General features: G+C 49.4%; 1 protein-coding gene across 1 annotated transcript; it reads left to right on the top strand.

Annotated features, from left to right (window-relative positions):
- The first annotated feature begins 18,147 nt into the window (after window positions 1-18,147).
- On the top strand, window positions 18,148-19,569 carry LOC123446317 (zinc finger CCCH domain-containing protein 18-like). Its single transcript, XM_045122982.1, has one exon. It carries the CDS (start codon window positions 18,439-18,441, stop codon window positions 19,399-19,401), a length of 963 nt encoding a protein of 320 aa, XP_044978917.1. The 5' UTR covers window positions 18,148-18,438; the 3' UTR covers window positions 19,402-19,569.
- Window positions 19,570-20,620: the final 1,051 nt, after the last annotated feature.

Genomic DNA, 20,620 nt, shown 5'->3' with positions numbered 1-20,620 from the left:
GCTCAAGTCAAAGGACAAGATGATCAGGAGACTGTCTAACAATTCCCGTCTGGAGCTCCAACAACCGGCTCAAGACGCAAGGGAAAACAAAAGAAACAAGTCGATGCTCCCCCGTTATCTAATGAAGAACTCTTGGAGCGTCGAGCAGCCAAGAATGCGAACAAGCTGAGAGTCAAGTCACATCTTATGAAGAATGTCCTTGGCAGTTTAAAAAGGGGAGTATCCACCCGTCAACAGCTTTGGAATTATTGTGAGCATCACGCGTTTGTCTCGTATTGTCAACCTCAAAAGGTACAGGAAGCGCTCGATGATGAGGATTGGCTTATGGCCATGCACGAAGAACTTAACAACTTAGAGCGCAACCAAGTCTGGGATTTAGTGCCTCGGCCAACGGAGGAACATAATGTCATCGGGACCAAATGGATATTCAAGAACAAGCAAGATGCAAATGGTATTGTGATTCGAAACAAGGCAAGATTGGTGGCTCAAGGCTACTCCCAAGTCGAGGGTATCGACTACGGTGAAACCTTTGCCCCTGTTGCTCGTCTAGAATCTATTCGCATGTTACTTGCATTTGCTTCTCATCATAACTTCAAATTACAGCAAATGGATGTGAAAAGTGCATTTCTTAATGGTCCTTTGAATGAGTTAGTATATGTCAAACAACCCCCGGGATTCGAACATCCCAAGCTCCCCAATCATGTGTACAAACTCAATAAGGCACTCTATGGCCTTAAACAAGCCCCTTCCGCGTGGTATGAGTACCTTACTGAGTTGTTACAAGATCGTGTGTTTGAAATTGGGAAGATTGATCCCACTCTTTTTACTAAGAGGGTTAAAGGGGATTTGTTCATATGCCAACTATATGTTGATGATATTATCTTTGGCTCTCCTAACATTTCATTCAATGAAGAATTTGCTGCACTAATGACTGAGAAGTTTGAGATGTCCATGATGGGAGAGTTGAAGTTCTTCCTCGGGTTCGAGATTAAACAAGGTCTAGAAGGGACATTCATCAAACAAGCCAAGTACACTCAAGACATGCTCAAACGGTTCGAGCTCGAAGATGTCAAACCGGTCAAGTTCCCCATGCCAACCAGATGCAAGCTTGACAGTGATCCCAATGGTAAAGCAGTGGATCAAAAGGTATACCGCTCCATGATTGGATCCCTCCTTTACCTCTGTGCATCTAGACCGGATATTATGTTGAGTGTAGGGATATGTGCACGGTTTCAATCCGCACCAAAAGAAAGTCATTACATGGTTGTCAAACGAATCTTTCGATATTTGGCTAATACCCCAAACTTTGGCCTCTGGTATCCCAAAGGAGCAAACTTCAATCTAATTGACTATTCTGACTCAGATTGGGCTGGAGATTGTGTGGAGAGGAATTCAACGTCTGGAGGATGCCAATTCCTTGGTCGCTCTTTGGTAAGTTGGTCTTCAAAGAAGCAGAACTGCGTCTCCTTATCATCCACCGAGGCTGAGTATGTGGCGGCTGCAAGTTGTTGTGCACAATTGCTATGGATGAGGCAAACTTTAAAGGATTATGGTGTCACTTGTGACAAAGTGCCTCTTCTATGTGACAATCAAAGCGCCATCAATATTTCCCTCAACCGAGTGCAACATAGCAAAACCAAACATATTGATATTCGCCATCACTTCATTCATGAAGATATCAAGCTAGGCGATATTGAGGTTCACTTCATCCACACTGAAGAGAAACTTGCAGATATTTTCACTAAGCCTCTAGATGAAGCAAGGTTCCGGGAGTTAAGGCATGAGCTAAATATCATTGATTCAAGTAATGTGGATTGATACTAGGCATGTTGCACCTCTCTTTGCATTCCTTCTTGGTCTAGATGTAGGCATGGACATAGGGGGAGTGTTGTTCTCTCAATGAACTCTCACTCCCCCCATTATGCGTAAATCAATCTAGTCTTTCACTTTAGCCATTGTCAAATGGCACTTGTGCTTCAAAGACGAGCATTGGTCATGAACCCAAGGATAATTCTTCGCGGTGTCATACCATTGTCTCAAACATAGATGGCCTCGGCCACCGCCCCTCCATCCTCTCTTGCGTATAAAAGAGAGGATATACAATGACAAGTCAGTATATTTTCTTGGTTGCCATCTCTTTTTTACTCACTTGTCATGTGCCCGAGTTCACCCCTCTTTCCTTAGCCGTGTTGAAACATGTACAGCGGTACTACCGCCAGGGTAGCGGTACTACCGCCAAGGATAGCGGTACTACCGCTAGGTCCACAGCGGTACTACCGCCAGGACCCCAGCGGTACTACCGCCAGGTATGGCGGTACTACCGCCAAGATTCAAAATCTAACACGACCGGCTAGAAAATTTCTAGGGTTTCAAGGGGAGCGGTACTACCGCTAGGACCCCAGCGGTACTACCGCTGCATCTGGCGGTACTATCGCCAGCTAGCGGTACTACCGCTAGGTCCACAGCGGTACTACCGCTGGCCCGTACCCCTTGGGCTATATAAAGGGAGGGGGAGCCCGATTTTCTCATCTGTTTCTTCTTCCTCGCGGCTCCTCCCTCCCCTAGCCCGAAAACTCCCTGATTGGATCTCACTTCGTGGAGCTCCTTCTCCCTGTTGGTGTGGAAGGGTTGCTTCATCTCTTCTTCCTCCTCCAAGATCCATGAATCCCGGTAAAGCTCCTCCCTTCTTCTATTTGGTTGTTGTTTGTGTTCTAGGGTTAGGAGCATTTGGGGATTGGATTCATATTGTTGATCCTATGGCTAGTTCTTGGATGGCATGAAGGAAATATTTGAGGGGAGTATAGGTCCGATGGTTTGTTGTTGAGTTTGTTGCCATGCCCTAGGATTTACTCATCTTAGATCTAGCACTTGAACTTTTGGATTAGATCTAAAACATGCTCTCTCTTGCCTAGGCATGTATTTATCTCATGTTACTAAGTGTTCCTCATGACAGTAGGGCTGGGGTGTACGTCTTAGTGTTCATATTCAGCCCATAACCTCGAAAACGAGTCTTATATGTCAGATCTGAAAGTCAAACCCCCAGCGGTACTACCGCCAGGGGGTAGCGGTACTACCGCAAGGACCCCAGCGGTACTACCGCCAGGGGTAGCGGTACTACCGCTATGACCCCCAGCGGTACTAACGCCAGGGCTAGCGGTACTACCGCTAGGCCCCAACGGTACTACCGCCAGGGGTGGCGGTACTACCGCCATGAGCGCTCACTATATATTTTTCTGCTTGTTTTTGCTTAGCAATGCGTGTTTACTTGTTTTGAGTTTTCCAAGATTCATTGCCTTGACTCTTCTTGTCGCCTCTGTTTTCACCATGTGTTCTGTGTCACAGGTGACTCTTCTCGCCGTTCGAACCCCCCACGGGACACGCAGTCTAAACAATACCGCAACCAAGAGGCGCCCGAGGGGTCTGCCACCTCAGATCTTCCACCAAAGAAGAAGTCCTTCAAGAAAGTCGCTCACAGGGATAAGAAGGTCAATATCCGAACAATGTCCCCCAATGACTTTCTGTAGTTTCGCACCAAGAACCCCTATCTCAAAGAGAGGGAAGTGATCAAGTATGTAGACCATGTCTGGGTAAAGGACCAGTGCAGGATCTACCGTGATGTGATAGCTCATTTCAAGAAGAACTATGTCTCTGTTCAGTGGATTGACCTGGCACATCTTCAGCGGAACATGGACTACTTTGGTGATTCCCTCTCTCTGGTTGACAAATTGGGCATCAAGGACATCATCACCTTCAAGACGGATTTTGATCCCACTGCAGTTGCTCAGTTTTATGTCACAGTCCATTTCTCTCCTGATGCAGAGCGTTCCATGGTGTGGATGACTGGGTCCAAGAAGCTGACCGGTACCTGGCAGGAGTTCATGCAATTCCTTCACATTGACTTCCAGGGTGCTGACACTCCTCTTGGGCTGCGTCCTCATGCTGCAGCCCCCACCGATAGGCCCCCTGCAAAGGACAGACTGCAGAAACTTTATCTGAGGAGGGGGGTGCTTCCCAAGCACCTGGACATCATGCACCGGATCTTTCGCAACACCCTCTTCCCTCGAAGTGGTAACTTCGATGAGGTCCATGGATCCTTGGCTGAGATGCTGCTGCTGTGTGAGGAGGCTATGTCTCAGGAGTCTGCTCAGCTGGATATCTCTGATGTGATGTTCACAGAACTCTGGAACTGCATCATCATGCGTAAGGTTCCTATCTACGGGCCTTACCTGTTCGCATACATTAGCCATAAGTGGCAAGAGGCTTTTCCGGAGGAGCTGCTCTATGCTCAGTCTGATTACATTGTGCATGACCCAATCAGGCTTCGCGTCAAGGACAAGTGGGCCAACCCATCTACATCCTCTCAGCACATGGATACTGATACAGAGACTGATGCTGACAGAGGAACCGCCTCTCAGTACCGCTCGTCTGCCATGCCATCTTGGGCTATCAAACTGCAGGACAAGATGAAGACACTTTTCTGTATGCAGGCCAAGGGTCAGTACCAGACACACGTGGCTCAGAAGCAGAGCCGCCAGAGGCATAAGCGTGTTCTCAGGACCTTGGATGTGGACATCTCCAGCAGCTCAGAGGATGACATCACTCTTGAGGCTACTTGGATGCAGGCTCAGGGGTACCAGCGGTCTGGCGATGAGGAGGAAGAGGCGGAGCAGACCGACCAGGAGGGGACAGACGAGTCTGGTGATCCTGAAGACGAGGAGTAGTTACCTGTGGCATTAGGTGTGCCCCTTTTTGGTGTCTTGTGCCAAAGGGGGAGAGAGTCTAGGATTTGCTTTCATTTTCGAACTTTGCATTGCTTTGCTTTATTTCGTATGGTTTGCTTCGAACTTGCTTTGATTCTCGTTTGCTATCTTCTGTGAGACATGCTCTTATGTGAGATTTATTCCCATCATATGTTGTGAGTCATATGCCCCGTATTGTCATATATCTCTATATTTTTGTTCTCATATTATTCTCTGTGCAAATCCGGTATTGTCATCAATCCACCAAAAAGGGGGAGATTGGTTGGGCATAGTTTATGCCTAAGTAATTTTGGTGATTGATGACAGTACCGTACAGGACTAACCGTGTGTGTCAAGGTTTCAAATAACACACATCAACGGCACAAGACGACACGTCTCCTCTCTCATGGAACGGAAGCACGGCGCTCTCTACGATTCTCTTTATTTGAGTCATAGGAAAGTCGTACTATTAAGAGGGGATCCGTAGTGGAAAGGTTTGGGTGGAATCCATCTTTACACACGCACACTTCACATTCTCCCTTTCCTTATCTTTGGAGCGGCCCTCGCCTATTTGTCTTTAGCTCTGTGCAAAATGGTCCCCAGCGGTAGTACCGCTGCAGCCAGCGGTAGTACCGCTAGCTGGCGGTAGTACCGCCCCTGGTCAGCGGTAGTACCGCTCCAGGTGCTTTGTTCCACCTACCTAGCGGTAGTTCGTGGACGGACCCTTTTGCGAAGACTTTCTCAGCGGTAGTAGTGTTTTTGCACTACCAAGGGGCCAGCGGTAGTACCGCTGGTGTTAGCGGTAGTACCGCTGGAGGCCCAGCGGTAGTACCGCTGCATCCAGCGGTAGTACCGCCAGGCAGCGGTAGTACCGCTCCTGCTCAGCGGTAGTACCGCTGGAGCTCGGGCAGAGAGTGGGAAAACAGTCTGATTTCCCCCCCACTATATAAAGGGTTCTTCTAGCTGAGGAACTCTATCTCTTACCTCTCTAAGCTCCATTGTTGCTCCACAAGCTCAAAAGTGCCCGATCTCTCTCCCTAGCCAATCAAACTTATTGATTCTTTAGGGATTGGTTGAGAAGGCCTAGATCCACACTTCCACCAAGAGAAAAGTTGATTCCCCCAGCAATCCCTTGCGGATCTTGTTACTCTTGGGTGTTTGAGCATCCTAGACGGTTGAGGTCACCTCGAAGCCATATTCCATTGTGGTGAAGCTTCGTGGTTTAGTTGGGAGCCTCCAAGCTTTGTGGGGAGTTGCCCCAACCTTGTTTGTAAAGGTTCGGTCGCCGCCTTCAAGGGCACCTATAGTGGAATCACGGTACCTTGCATCATGCGAGGGCGTGAGGAGAATACGGTGGCCTTAGTGGCTTTTTGGGGAGCATTGTGCCTCCACACCGCTCCAACGGAGACGTACTTCCTGTCAAAGGGAAGGAACTTCGATAACACATCGTCGTCTCCATCGGTTCCACTTGTGGTTATCTCTACCCTTTACTTTGTATTTGCTTATGCTTGTGACTATATCTTACCTGTCTTAATAGCTCTCGTTGTTAGCTTCTATAGGGTTCACCTCATTGTCATATTATTTGTGAACCCGTATAGTGTTTACCTTAACTTGTTAAGATTAATTAAAAAGTGGTCATTGTCTATTCACCCCCCCCCCTCTAGCCAACCATATCGATCCTTTCAGCAGGTGGGGCTATAAGTTTTTGCATCAAGCCAATTTTCTCCTACAACAAGAGGGGATGAAAGAAAAATATTACTACATTGTTTGTTGTTAACGAGATGGTTCCGCCAACCAATTCTCGCACCCGAGTTGTTGTTAATTCCCACATCATTATTAAGTTGTGTCGAGAGTTCAGGGAAATTTCAATGCCTTCGGCTCAAGTTGTCCATGACCGTGGACACGGCTAATCGATTAGGTTTGGGCACTCTGCAGAGTTTTGCACACATTCCCCACAAGATTTGATCGCCTCCGAGTATGTCCTCGCACTTCAGGGTGTTTGAAGACCGGATGATCAAAACATGGTCTTTCAACGGGTCCCTCTGAATCCCTGTCGGTGCCCATCCATTCCTACCGTTCTTCTACATCTGCTAGCACCGCCTGTCCAGAGTCGCCGCGTTGTCCAACCGAGCCAGAGCCCATAATGACTTGTGGCTGTGCAGGTAAGCCTTGGGTCTTGAAGTCTCCGTCCGTCTCTTCGAGCCTGGGTGAAGCTTTCCGCAAGATGTCATGGCCGTCTCCAGCATCCCGGGGTCATCCACTGGTTTCTCCAGGGAGCCGATCAACTGTCCTTCACCCAGAGTTGCATTGCATCACGAGGTCTTGAAAATATTGTCTTAATCGGTCTTGATTATTTAATCAACCTCGCATCACTCGTGTTATGCACTCAACCGAAATCCCGTCTACTCAAGCATAGCAATATGAAATTTGTCGTCCCGGGGCCAAGTATCGGGGTTGTTGTGTGCCTACCACATGATACTACAACCTATACTAAAATTTCCAAGTACCTAAGCAGCATGCAATTGGGCAAAGAAAGGTGAAACTACCATGCATCGAAAAACATAGGAGATAGTATGATCAAAATGACTTGCATTGATGATAGTTGTCTTGATCGAGCGCTTCTAAGTAACAAGCTTCGCACTCCGGGTGATCTACCGATACAAACAAAATACACACCATAAGCACTACAATCAATCAACAAGTAAAAATAACATCACAAGTAATAAGTAGATATGGCCTAAGTGAAAGAATTCACTACACGTCACTAAGGCAGAAACTTGTTTCTGTTAAAACCCCAAGTAAAAATATTTAAAAAAAATTGTAACTTATACCACAGTAAGATATAATCACTAGGAAGCAGTAAAAAAAAGAATCAAATCAAAATCATTTTTAAACTCCTGGAATAAGCAAAACAAGGTTTAAACTAAATCTGATCTAATTCAAATTTTAAAATTTCAAACATAGACAAATTATATGTTTTTAAAAACTACATAACATTTTTGATCTACTGGAAAAAGAATCAACTTCATTGGATCTCTAGATCAAAAGTTATGATCAAAAAGAATTTGAAACTTTCTCTGTTTTGGAATTAAACAGAAAAAGAGAAAACAGATTCTAACAGACAGTGGTACACGTGGCAGTTTCTGATTGGCTGATGGGTGTTTGCTGCGAGGGAAAACTAACACACGGCCGCAATCTAAAGAAAACTACCCGGCTCAGTTTAAGTGACAGAAAAACCGGTTCGGTTTTTTTTGTAAGACCCGAAGGGGTATGCACATCTAATCTAACCCATTGATCTAAGATCCTACGGTGGAAAAAAACAACAAGAAAACTAGAGGAGGGAGAGGCTCACCGTGGCTGAGAGGAGCTGGGAAAGCTCCGGTGGCTACTAGCGTCCTGGCGAGGAGCTCCTGGCAGGGAGCTCGGTGGGGATGGGGAGGGCCTGCAGGGGCGACGGTGTGAGAGGTGGGCGTGGGGTGGTGCAACGGGGTAGGGTGGCGGCAGGGGGTACTAGGGAGGCCTCGGCACAGGGTAGGGGAGGTGACGGGAGAGTTCCTGTGGCCGGCTCCGGCGAGGTTCACAGGGGGAGGAGGAGGTGGGGAGAGGCGGTGGTTCCAACGGGAATGGAACGAGGAGGACCGGGGCCTTCTTATAGGGGCGACGGGAGAGGCTAGGAGGGAAAGAACTTCGCGAATACCGGAAGGGGAGGATTTCTTGGCTCCCTGCCATGGAAGGTGCCTGAGCACGGGAGGAGGGAGTCCAGAGGAAGGAGAAGATCCTGTGTCGGGCCAGAATAGGAAGTTCCTTAATGGGCCAGGGTAAGTTTCAAAAAAACGATTTACTTCCTAATAATTAAAACAGGAAAGAATAAATATGAAAAGGAAATAAATTCCTTCCCGAAAATATAAGTGTTATATACCACAAATATCAGAAAAATAAATCCGAGAACATGGACATTTTTCCACGGCCAAAATAAAAACTTAAAAAATGTTTTTCAGAAAATCCCCTAAAGCTTTATTTTCTTTTTGCCAATTAATTTCTCCATAAAACTTGGGTCTTCTTGGCTCAAAATATTTTAGAAATGCCTCACATTTTGGAGGGTCATTTTCCTCCGCTCTTTCTTGTGTGCAAGCATTTTGTCGGTGCATTTTCTCGGGGAAGAAAAATAAAGAAGCAAGGTCAAAAGTTTGAAAGAATTCAGATGCAAAACTCCGTTCAAATTCTTTATAGTTGAAGAAGTCATGTCATCTTCTCTCTTTGTTTTTAAATGACTGAATTTGAATTTACCGAAGAAGGGGAAAGTCATTTTATTCCCTCTCATTCAAAAGTTTTGAAAAGTTTCAAATTTCACTCAAGTTTCAATCACTCAAGCAAGCAAACAAACAAACTAATAATTATATTAACATTCCAAAATTTGGGATGTTACAGTGTAACTCCTTTGTTTTATCTTTTTGCTCATGCTTGTAGAGATTTTGAATAGCTTCTGCCACATATCTTATTTGGCACATTTGGGTGGCCTTAGGTGCTTTGCATGTAGCTCTCAAACTGATAAGATGTTGTTTAGGACAGAATGTATAGTTCTCATGTTTTGATGCTTGTGAGTGCATAGTTGATGGTGTGGTGAGTTTCTTTGCATCACCCCATCTATACTTATTGTTTGTGATTTGGTAACCTGGGAATACCAGAAGTATGCTATTGGAGTGTGTTGTGATGGATTTGATCCGTAGGACTCCATTTCTTGTTTCGTTGTTTCTGGTTGATCCGTAGCTCCGTTTGTAACGTTCTTTATATGTTTTTGCATCGTTTTCGCGTGATGCATCTGTTCATGACATATTCATGCATGTCAAGATAGCTTAGAGTGCAGTTCTGTCCAGAAGTATGTAGTTACTTCTCATGCATGTGCAAGTGACTAGAATAGAGATGCATGTTCATCCTCATCTCTTGCATCATGTGTTTGTTGCATCATGTGGTGTTGTTGTTCATTGGATGCTATTTTTATGTTGGGTAGCACCAGGATCAGAGAGCGAGTACATGGATCCGGGAGAGTACGTGCAAGACGAACAAGAGCAGTTCCAAGCTGAAGACATCACAGGCAAGATGACATGACTTTGATACCATCTCTAGTCTTGTTGGCTTAGATTCACATTTCCTTCGTCATATGCTCGCTGCCTACCACTAAAATAATTGTCTCCTAATATTGCCATGAAACACAAACACTTTCCCCTCCTAGCAAATATTGAATGGCTAAGTAGGCTTGCTCAGCTACTAATGTTAGCGTTGCTAGTTGCAGGTGCAATTGTCTCATGTGATAACATGAGTTTGATATCATTATGTTAAATTTGTTATTAAATTAATGCACCTATATACTTGGTAATAATGGAAGGCCTAGCCTTTTGCCGGGTGTTTTCTTCTGTTAGTGCCGCCATAGTTTCCGGCTACCGGTGTTTGATTCCATAACTGATCGCTCCTAACACGTTCGGGGTTGTTATGGGGACCCCCTTGATAAATCGTGTAGTGTTAAGACTTGTCCGGCAGGACCCAACATTGGTTTTAATTTGCTAATCACTTAATAATAATCTGCATAGGGAATAGCTACCCCGAGGAATTAATCAACAACCCGGGCCAGTGCTCCTCGTGAGTGTTGGTCCACCCACCTAGCAGTCGGCAATGCCTCCTCGAGGAAACTTGAGGCATTGGTCATTGTACACTATGCATAGACGGTGTTGTCCTGAGACTGAGATACGCGGCACTTATCGGGGTCGTCGACACACCGGGTGGTGCTGCTAGTCTTGTTTTACCTTAGCGATATATCTTGCGTATAGGAATCTCGGTGAAGATTTGGTTCTCCCGAGAGTTGAGGTTTTTCTCTAAGGAATCCGACGAGATCACGAGATTCGTCATAGAGGATTACTTTGTGGCCCGTGACCATTTGTGATGGACTAGTTGGAGCACCCCTGCAGGGTTTAATCTTTCGGAAAGCCGTGCCCGCGGTTATGTGGCAAGTTGGAATATTTGTTAACATCCAGTTCTAGATAACTTGAACTAATTCTAATAAAATTGCCAACCGTGTGCGTAACCGTGATTGTCCCCTTCGAAGACCTCTCTTCGATTGGGAACACGGTGGGGTTATGTTTGACGTAAGTAGGTGATCAGGATCACTTATTGATCAGCTAGTCTTCGCCCACTAGTATAGACCACCATCATTAACTTGTTCTACGTAAGTTAGCCACTAAATGCTTAGGCTGCTGCAACCTAAACATTGAACCTTCCTTACCTAATAACTTGACTAGTTTTGGCACCGAGGTCATAGATTGCTGAGTCCCTGTGGCTCACAGATTACTTCAACACCCCAACAGGTACACGTACGCCCGACACAGGTGATCCCGATGGCACGCAGCTCGCGTGGCAGTACGATGAGGAGAACGACCGCCTGTACGTGAACTACCCAGCAGACTGAGGCATGGTCGTGATCGTGGGCAAGCATGCAGGGTAGCATAGCCTTTTCTCATGTTATGTAGTCCGTAGCGGAACTACCTTGTCTGAATAAATGTCTGATGTAAACTCTGATATTATCTATGAGATGGCAAACGATTCCCTATTTGTCATTCTTTATTATGTATGTGCTATGTTATCATGCTTGTGAAACGCTTAGATGCGCTTCTTTTCATGTTGGGGCCTCTTTCCCTAAATCGGAAAGAACCGCATCTTAGTCGTTACAGAGTTGCTGTGAGGGTCGCCACCAATTGTGACTCTGGGTGAGGAATTGCTATGTCTTCTTCCGAAGGCAATTTCACGGAAGGGTTATGCAAAACATCCAAGAACACATTAGGAGGGACAGGCTTACGTTGTTACCCAAGCCGGGAAAGAGCATCAACCACCTCATTCTGTCAACGATCAATATGATGAACCTGGTAGCCATGGAAATAACCCGCCACCTCGGTGACCACTCGCCTGTAAGCCGCCACCAACGGATCCTTGGAATCCCAGGTACCTGACACTTGTTGAGCCACTAAATCTGAGTCGCCCAAGCATCTGACTCGGCTCAAATTCATCTCCTTAGTTTTTTATAGCCTGTGCAATAAAGCTTCATACTCAGCTGCATTGTTCGTGCAAGGGAACATAAGCTACAGAACATAGCAAAACTTGTCCCCTCTTCGAGATGTCAATACCACTCCGGCACCTGAACCTTCCAATTGCCTAGATCCATCAAAATGAATCCTCCAGTAGGTGTTGTCTGGCCTGTCTTCCGGCACTTGCAGCTCGGTCCAATCATTGATAAAATCCACCAACGCCTGAGACTTAATAGTTGCACGCGGTGCGTTCACATGATGGGTACCAAGCTCTATCCCCCATTTAGCAATCCCCCCCATAGCCTCTTGATTCTGTATAATGTCCCCGATAGGTGCAGAACTGACTACAGTGATGGGGTGCTCCAAAAAGTAGTGCTTCCACTTCCGGCTCGCCATAAAGATCCTAAATACCAACTTCTGCCAATGTGGATACTGATGCTTGGACAAGGTTAACACCTCGCTAACGAAATACACTGGCCGCTGGACTGGGTATTCCTTGCCTTCTTCCTTGCGCTCAACAACCACTGCCACGCTCACCGATTTAGAATTAGAATCAATGTACAAGAGCATCGGCTCCTTATAAGCTCGGGCTACCATCACGGGCGGCTCAGCAAGTTGTTTTTTGAGGGCCTCAAACGCTTCATTGGCAGCATCAGTCCAAATGAAGTGCTCTGCCTTTTTGAGGAGTTGATAGAGTGGGATGGCCTTCTCACCCAGGCGACTTATAAAACGAATAAGTGCCGCGATATGACCTGCCATACACTGGACCTGGTTAATGTTGGCTGGCTTCCCAAGTGAAGTAATCGCCTTAATCTTGTCCGGGTTAGCCTCTATGCCACGCTCGGATACTAAAAACCCAAGTAACTTTCCAGCAGGGACCCCAAACACGCACTTCGTGGGGTTAAGCTTCATCTGATAGACCTGGAGATTGTCAAACGTCTCCTTGAGATCACCTAGAAGCTTCTCCTTCTTCTGCGATTTTACTACAATATCATCAACATAAGCATGAACGTTGCACCCAATCTGACCATGAAGACAATTCTGGATGCAACGCTGATAAGTCGCTCCAGCGCTCTTGAGCCCAAAGGGCTTTGAGGCATAACAAAAGGCACCAAAGGGGGTGATAAAAGCCGTCTTCTCCTGATCCTCCTTGGCCATTTTGATCTGATGGTAACCTGAATATGCATTCAGAAAGCATAGCCGCTCGCAGCCCGCTATAGAGTCGATGATTTGATCAATACGGGGCAGCGCAAAGGGATCCTTGGGACAAGCTTTGTTAAGATCCGCATAGTCGATGCACATATGGAAAGTGCGTTCTTCTTGAGAACCAGGACCGGGTTAGCCAACCATTCAGGATGAAAAACTTCAACACCGAAACCAGCAGCTAAGAGCCGGGCGACTTCCTCTCCAATTGCCTTGCGCCTTTCCTCGTTAAAATGACAAAGGTATTGGCAAACAGGCTTCATCTTGGGATCCACATTTAGATGGTGCTCAGCGAATTCTCTCGGTACACCTGGCATGTCAGAAGGTTTCCATGCGAAGATGTACCGATTCTCACAGATGAATTCGATGAGCGCGGTTTCCTATTTGGGATCCAAGCCGATCATAATGGTGAACTGCTTTGAAGAGTCGCCAGGGACAAAATCCACCTGCTTGGTATCATCCGCCGGTTTATACTTAAGGGGCGGCTCAGAGTCGACTGTGGGTTTCTTCAATGGGCTCATGTCAGCTGGATCCACATTGGCTTGGTGGAACTTCAGCTCTTCAGCAGCACACGCCGACTCGGTGTACGTGGCGCCCCCCTCTTCACATTCTTGGGCTATCTTCCGGCTTCCATTGACTGTGATGGTGCCAATGAGACCCGACATTTTAAGCTTGAGATATACATAGCAAGGCCGGGCCATGAAATGGGCGTAAGCTGGCCGTCCAAACAAAGCATGATAAGGGCTCTTGATCTTGACGACTTCAAACGTCAATGACTCGCTTCTATAATTGGACTCGTCACCGAAAGCCACATTCAACTTAGTCCTCCCAACAGGGTACACGAACTTACCCGAGACGATGCCGTGAAAGACCGTGGTCGAGGGCATCAAATTCTCTTCCTTAAAGTTCATCCTTCGGAAGGTGTCGTAGTATAGAATATTGATGCTGCTGCCTCCATCCATAAGGACTTTAGGGAGCGTATACCCTCCAACCTGAGGCGCCACCACTAATGCCAACTCGCCCGGGTTATCAATCTGGGGTGGATGATCGGCCCTGCTCCACGTCACAGGCTGCTTAGACCAATTTAAGTATCGAGGAACAACCGGCTCAGTCATACTGATAGTCCTCTGCCTCACCTTATTGTCTCTCTTGCAAGAGCTCGTGGTAAAAACATGGTACTGTCCACCATTCAGCTGCTTAGGGTTGCTCTGGAAACCGCCCTGGTTGTTTGGCTGCTGGAATTCTTCCCGATCGTTATACTGCTGATTGCCTTGGCCAGACGACTGTCCACCATTGTTATGCGAGCCGCCTCGCCCTTGAGCCCCCGGGTTAGGAAACTCACAAAACGAAGAGCCATGTGACCCGCCCGAACCAAACTGATCCTGCGGGGCGCCTCCGCCACCTCCTTGATGACCTAGGGACGCCTGAAGGTGAAACTCCTGCATCACAAAGCAATTTTCCCAAGAATGAGTAGAAGCGACACCTGGGGTACTGTGCTTGTGGCAAGGTCCCTTGAGCATCTCCTCGTAATTACGTGGCTTCTTCCCAGTGCAGCCTCGATCTTGGAAACGGCCCTGATTCGTGTTTCGGCGTTGATTTCGCGGCCCGGCATTGGTGTTAGGAACAAAATCAGACACACCATCATGTTGCCTCCTCTTTCTGTGACCTCCTTGGTTATTATTGCACCCAGAATGTTGGCGGTGGATCTTGCCTCCTTCACCTCTTCTGGCTCCATCGACCTTCTCATCATCAAAACCGGTGTCCTTCGTCCCATCCGACTCAGCATACTTGGTGAGGGTGTCCATGAATTCGCCCATATCCTGCCCCTTTCGCTTGAGGCGACCAAGCTTCAACACCAGGGGTTCGAAATGACAGTTCTTTTCCAGAATCAACACGGCCTGAGCCGCCGAAATATCGTTCGAGGAGTGGATTCCGCGACCCGTCGGGTCCAATGATAGGCGGATTCATCCGCCCGCTCAACACAATGCTGGAGATCCACAATGGTCATCGGACGCTTGCAAGTCCCGCGATTTTTTCGACACAACGCTCCTTGAGTTCTGCCCAGGTGTTGATGGAGTTTGGCAGTAGGTTCTTCAACCACGTACGAGCCGGCCCTTCCAACATCATGGTGAAGTATTTGGCGCAGGCCGCATCACTCGCATCGAGCATGTCCATGGCCAACTCATAACTTTCTATCCATGCTCCGACCTCGAGATCAGGAGTGTAATTGGGCACCTTGCGGGGACCTTTGAAGTCTTTGGGCATGCGTTCATTGCATAGCGCGAGTGATAGGCAAGGGGCTCCGACGTTCCTACCTTGGCCACCATGTCCCGAGGCTGGTTGAGCATGACATGGAATTCCTTGACCCGCCAGGGTTGTCATCGCTTCCGCTTCGGCCTGCCGGGCCGCTCGTGCAGTGTTGATAAGCGCCTGAGCATTGGGTGTTGGCGGCTCTGGTGGATTGGCCGGAGGTTGATGTCGACGGGTGTCACTGGATATCGCAGGAGGGTCATCTGGGCGGCTCTTTGTACGGCTCGCGTGCGGCGTGGAATGCAGGCGATCGTGACTGTACGAGAATTGGGTCTGCTGGACGACCGCAGTCTTTAACATCTCTATGGCGTTTCGTGCCTCCACCTCCAGGGCAGTATTCCCACGGATGGGGAGAGACTCCAGATGGCGGGTAGCAGCTAGCACGTTATCCACCGGATTGGAGAAGTGACCTTGAGGTGTTTGGAAGTGCTGACTCGCCTGCGGGTTCAACGGGGGTTGCATTAGCTATTGGACGATCTCCCCATGTGGGTCACCTTGTCCTGGCGGGTTGCGATCTGCCCCGGGCGTTTGCGGGTTGTTGAACAAGAGGGTTGGATTAAGGTTGGGCGGGATGCGACCCTGGCGCCTCCGCTCGTACACGGCTTCCGTCGCAACTCGTCGGCGCTCAAGTCGCCATGCCTCCAGCTTTAAACGTTCCTCCTCCTCGTCCATCTGGGCTTGTTGGTCGGTCATCCAGGTCTTCTCCGCATCAATCTGGCGTTGTATCTGGGCCATATCTTCACGGACTTTAGCTAATTCGGCGTACCTCCGCCTGATTGGCAGCCGTCAAAACCACCTCCATGAGTGTTGCCATCTCTACCATCAGATCTGACATAGCATGAGCTCGGGTTTTGCCTGATCCGCTGGCTCCATTGGCGTTTGCGGCGCTTGGCTGATCCCGAGCCGCCGTAGGCCCAGCCATATAGATGGTGATCTGGTGGGGGTGCTCCTGTGGTTCTTCGAAAATCGCCGCCTCAGGGAAACCGCCCAGCCTTCCCTCGTGGAGAGGGCAGATTGAATCGGTGTCTCCAATCGACGACTCACCATCGGAATTGACAAGGGTGTCTCCATCAGCTTCCGGCTCTTCTGGGAGGGTGACTCCTTGCGTGAAGCCGACGAAGGCACGACGTCGTCTGAGCTGGCGCACGGCTGGTTGGGCGAGCTGGGCCGGCTCGACGATGTCGGTGTAGATGTCCGTCACGGGAACTGGCGTTCCTACCTCGCCGATGAAGACGTGGATCTTGCTGAAGGGGACCCGGTACCCGGACTCGATCGTTCCGGCCTCGGGACCCCAGCCTGAGTTGTCGATGTAGTACTTTCCGCAGTGGCTCTTCGTCATAAGGCCGACTGCATAACTCCCGAACCCTGGAATGGCTCCCTTTGAAAACTCAACTCCACCATGCGCAGGCTCCATGGTGGACACCAACTGTCGTGGTTTTGTCACGACAGATGTCCTCGTGGAAGGACTTAGTGATGAGGCCATCGCAGCTATGTGGCGACTCAAAGGGGTTGATCGGGAAACGAGAGACGAGTTTACCCAGGTTCGGCCCCTCAAATTGAGGTAAAAGCCTACGTCTTGCTTTGTGTATATTGCTGTGGGAATCGATTACAAGGGTGCGTATTCGCCTGATCTAGCTCTCGATTGATTTAACTTAACCCTATCTGCCCTAGAGACTCGCCTTTATATACAGGTCGAGGCTCTAGGTCTTACAAGAGTCCAACTCACATTATAATTTGTAGGCCGGTTTATCTCTAACTTGCCTTGTCTGCCACGCAAGAAAACTTCTAGTGTCTCTTTCCTTACATGGACAGCAAGTCGTCTTTCTTGAGTCTTGGGCCAACCGTCTCATCTGGCGCCTTTTGCTTATTTAATAACGGCCCATCTTGACCATAGGGATAGAGCCGTCATTATCCTGACCCGGCCCACAGGGCGAGTCTTACAACGGGATAATATCGCCAACACGTGGCGCTATGGACCTTAGGCTCACCTTGACAGCATCATTGTCCAGCGACATGGTTGCCTACTCTAACGCCGATTGGGCGGGCTGCCCCGACACTCGACGCTCTACTTCAGGCTACTGCGTCTACCTCAGGCCTCCCCTCATCTCTTGTTCGTCAAAATGACAACCGATGGTGTCCCGCTCTACTGTTGAGGCCGAGTACAGGGCGGTGGCCAACGCCGTCGCCGAATGCTCCTGGTTGCGGCAACTTCTTCAGGAGCTTCATCACGACGTATCACGGGCTACACTTGTGTATTGTGACAATGTCTCCGTCGTTTACCTCTCCGCCAACCCTGTTCATCATCAACGCACGAAGCACATTGAGCTTGACATCCACTTCGTGCATGAGCAAGTGGCTCTCGGACGCATCCGTGTCCTCCATGTGCCGACTGCACAACAATTTGCCGATGTTATGACCAAGGGGTTACCGACGTCTACCTTCGAGGAGTTTTGGTCCTGTCTATGCGTCACTGGCGACACTTCGACTGCGGGGATTGTTGAGCATGATCATCACGTGTATTAGGCAGCTAAGATTATGTTTTGTTATTTCCTAGTTTATCTCCTTATCCTTTTCTTTGTATATTAAGATATTCCTGTTCATGTACTTTATACTCCCTCCGTATCAAAATATAAGACCTTTTAAAGATTTCATTAGAAGGCTACGTACGGAGCGAAATGAGTGAATCTACACTCTAAAATATGTCTATGTACATCCGTATGTAGTTTATAATGCAATCTCTAAAAGGTTTTATATTTAGGAACGGAGGGAGTATATGCCAGGCATATGATCAATACAAATATTGTCGACCTACAATCAAAATTAGTCGGTGAGGACTATCCTTCGATTGAGCCGTTCAAGAGAACCCGATCCAATCGTATCAAGAAAACGTAAGTATTTGTCTTCTCCCACAAACCCCCTCAAGCTCCCTTTTATTAGCTTCACGCTCATAGCAAGAGGGAAACATCCAAGGGAATCAACATCGTACGAATTAGAGGGGCTGAACCGTGAAACAACCAGGCACTTAAAAATTCCCACCACCCCCAGATTTCCCACAGTCCTCCCACCACTTCGCCGCGCGCACAACGCACCACAGCCAAGCCGCACCACAGCACACGATGACCGCCGCCGCCGACGACGACGCGCCTTCTGATGACCCGCTTGCCGGTGGCGGGGACAGCGCCTGCTCCACGCCGTTCGTCAGCGCGCCCTCCAGCCCCACCCGCGACCCATTCTCCGGCCACCACCACGCCGCGTGCTTCTTCAGCGCGCCGGCGAGCCCCACCCGCGGCGCCAGCAACGAGTTTGCCTGCGGCGGCCTCGAATTTGACTTCGACTTCGACTTTTCCTCCCGGTTCCCGTCATCCTCCGCCGCCGCCATGTCGTCCGCCGACGAGCTCTTCCACAACGGCCAGATCCGCCCCGTCCGCCTCTCCGCGATGCTGCTCCAGCCGCACCAGCCTCATCTCGCCTCGCCTTCACAGGCCCCCGTGGAGGTGGAAGAGGGCGAGCGCGGTCGCTTCTGGGGCCGGTCCGTGCACCACAAGGCGCGCTCCCTCTCCCCATTCCGTGCCCACTGGAGGTCACCATCTCCCGCGCCGCCGCCGGAATCCGAGTCCGTACAGCCGGCGGCCACGCCCCCGGCCTCGCGCTCCTCGTCCTCCTCGTCCACTGCTTCGTCCGCATCGTCCTCTTCCTCCAGGAGCTCCAGGCGTTGGGGCTTCATTAAGGATCTCCTCCACCGAAGCAAGTCCGACGGCGGCAAGGACAACCAGCACCCTGCCGCTCCTGCACCGCCGACTTTCCCAGCCACACCAAAGAGTAGCCCCTCTCCTTCTCCATCGCCGGCGGCGGGCAGGAGTAGAGAGACAGGGAGGGGCAGGCGGAGGTCGGCGCATGAGAGGCTATACGAGGCGAGGAGGGCGGAGGCGGAAGAGATGCGACGGCGCACGTACCTGCCGTATCGGCAGGGTGGGCTGCTGCTCTTCGGTTGCATCGGGCTCGGCAACCGCAGCGGCACCGCCGTCCATGGTCTTGCTCGGGGTCTCAACACCGCCACGGCCGTCTCTTCAAGATCATGACAACACCTCGTACCCCTGCATATCCATGGACGCATCCGCTTCTCCGCTGGAGCTTCAGGTGTTCTTGGAGCTGGATGGTCGGGGCAATGCATGTTAATCATGTTGCTCATGTAGGATTAGGAAAGAAAGCCAAACCGAGTTCTAGTAGTATTAGGATTCCTAGTCCTAGTCTATTTCCATAGTCCCTTGTGGACGTGTATAAAAGACACCCTATGGGTGTTGATTGTAACACCAGAAAAACGAAAAGCAATACAAAGCGAAGGCTCGACACGGGCCTTTAGCCATCAAATCCATCGATCAGTTTTATTCGTGTCGCTAGTTACGCAAGATCCGTCAAGTAGCCGTCCGAAGCAAGAATCGCGTAGGCACGCCTGTACAGCTGTATACGCACGTTCAAAAGCCAACAATTGGTATCTAGAGCCTCGACGATCTACGATCTACGATGACGGACAGCGACGCTGAGTCGGTCAAGTCCGGCAGCGGCGGTGCCAAGGCGAACAAGAACGGCGACAAGGTGAAGAAGGGCGTCAAGTCAGCAACCAGTGGTGGAGGAACGAGCGGCGCTAACGTCCAGGCGCATCGCAACATCCCCATCCAGTACCCGATGCTCACCGACGCCAACTACGCCGTGTGGGCGGTGAAGATGAAGATTATTCTCCGAACCCTTCGAGTGTGACAGGCAATCACGGACGACGACGTCGATGACGAGTCCGACGAAGGTGCCATGGCCGCCATAGCCCAGTCTGTGCCGGATTCCGTGCTGATGACATTGGCGGAGTTCGAGACGGCAAGAGAGGCGTGGAACGCACTCAAGGAGATGAGGATCGGAGAAGATCGCGTCACCAAGGCAAGGGCACAAGTGCTGAAGCGCCAATTTCACAAGTTGCAGATGGAGGAAACTGAATCGGTGAACGACTATGCCATGCGTCTTACTACTCTGGTGGGAGAGATCCGCGCGCTTGGTTCAAAGCTCGAGGAGACCGAGATCGTGGAGAAGTTTTTCAGTTCAGTGACTGATAAATTCACGTACATCATCGGCACGCTCGAGCAGCTTTACGACATCGACGGCATGACCATAACGGAGGCGATCGGACGCCTGCGGACGTGGGAAGAGAATGCTCGTGGCTGTCGAAAAGGCAAAGGAGGAGGTAGTGACCAACTCATGTACTCGCGCGCAGATTGGGAGGCCCCAAGTAGCAAAGGAAGGCGTGACGGTGGC

This window comes from Hordeum vulgare, chromosome 4H (assembly GCF_904849725.1).
Source record: "Hordeum vulgare subsp. vulgare chromosome 4H, MorexV3_pseudomolecules_assembly, whole genome shotgun sequence".
In the NCBI taxonomy this organism is placed as follows: domain Eukaryota; kingdom Viridiplantae; phylum Streptophyta; class Magnoliopsida; order Poales; family Poaceae; genus Hordeum; species Hordeum vulgare.
The sequence above is the reverse complement of the archived record's forward strand: the minus strand, read 5'-3'. Positions and strand labels throughout refer to the sequence as shown.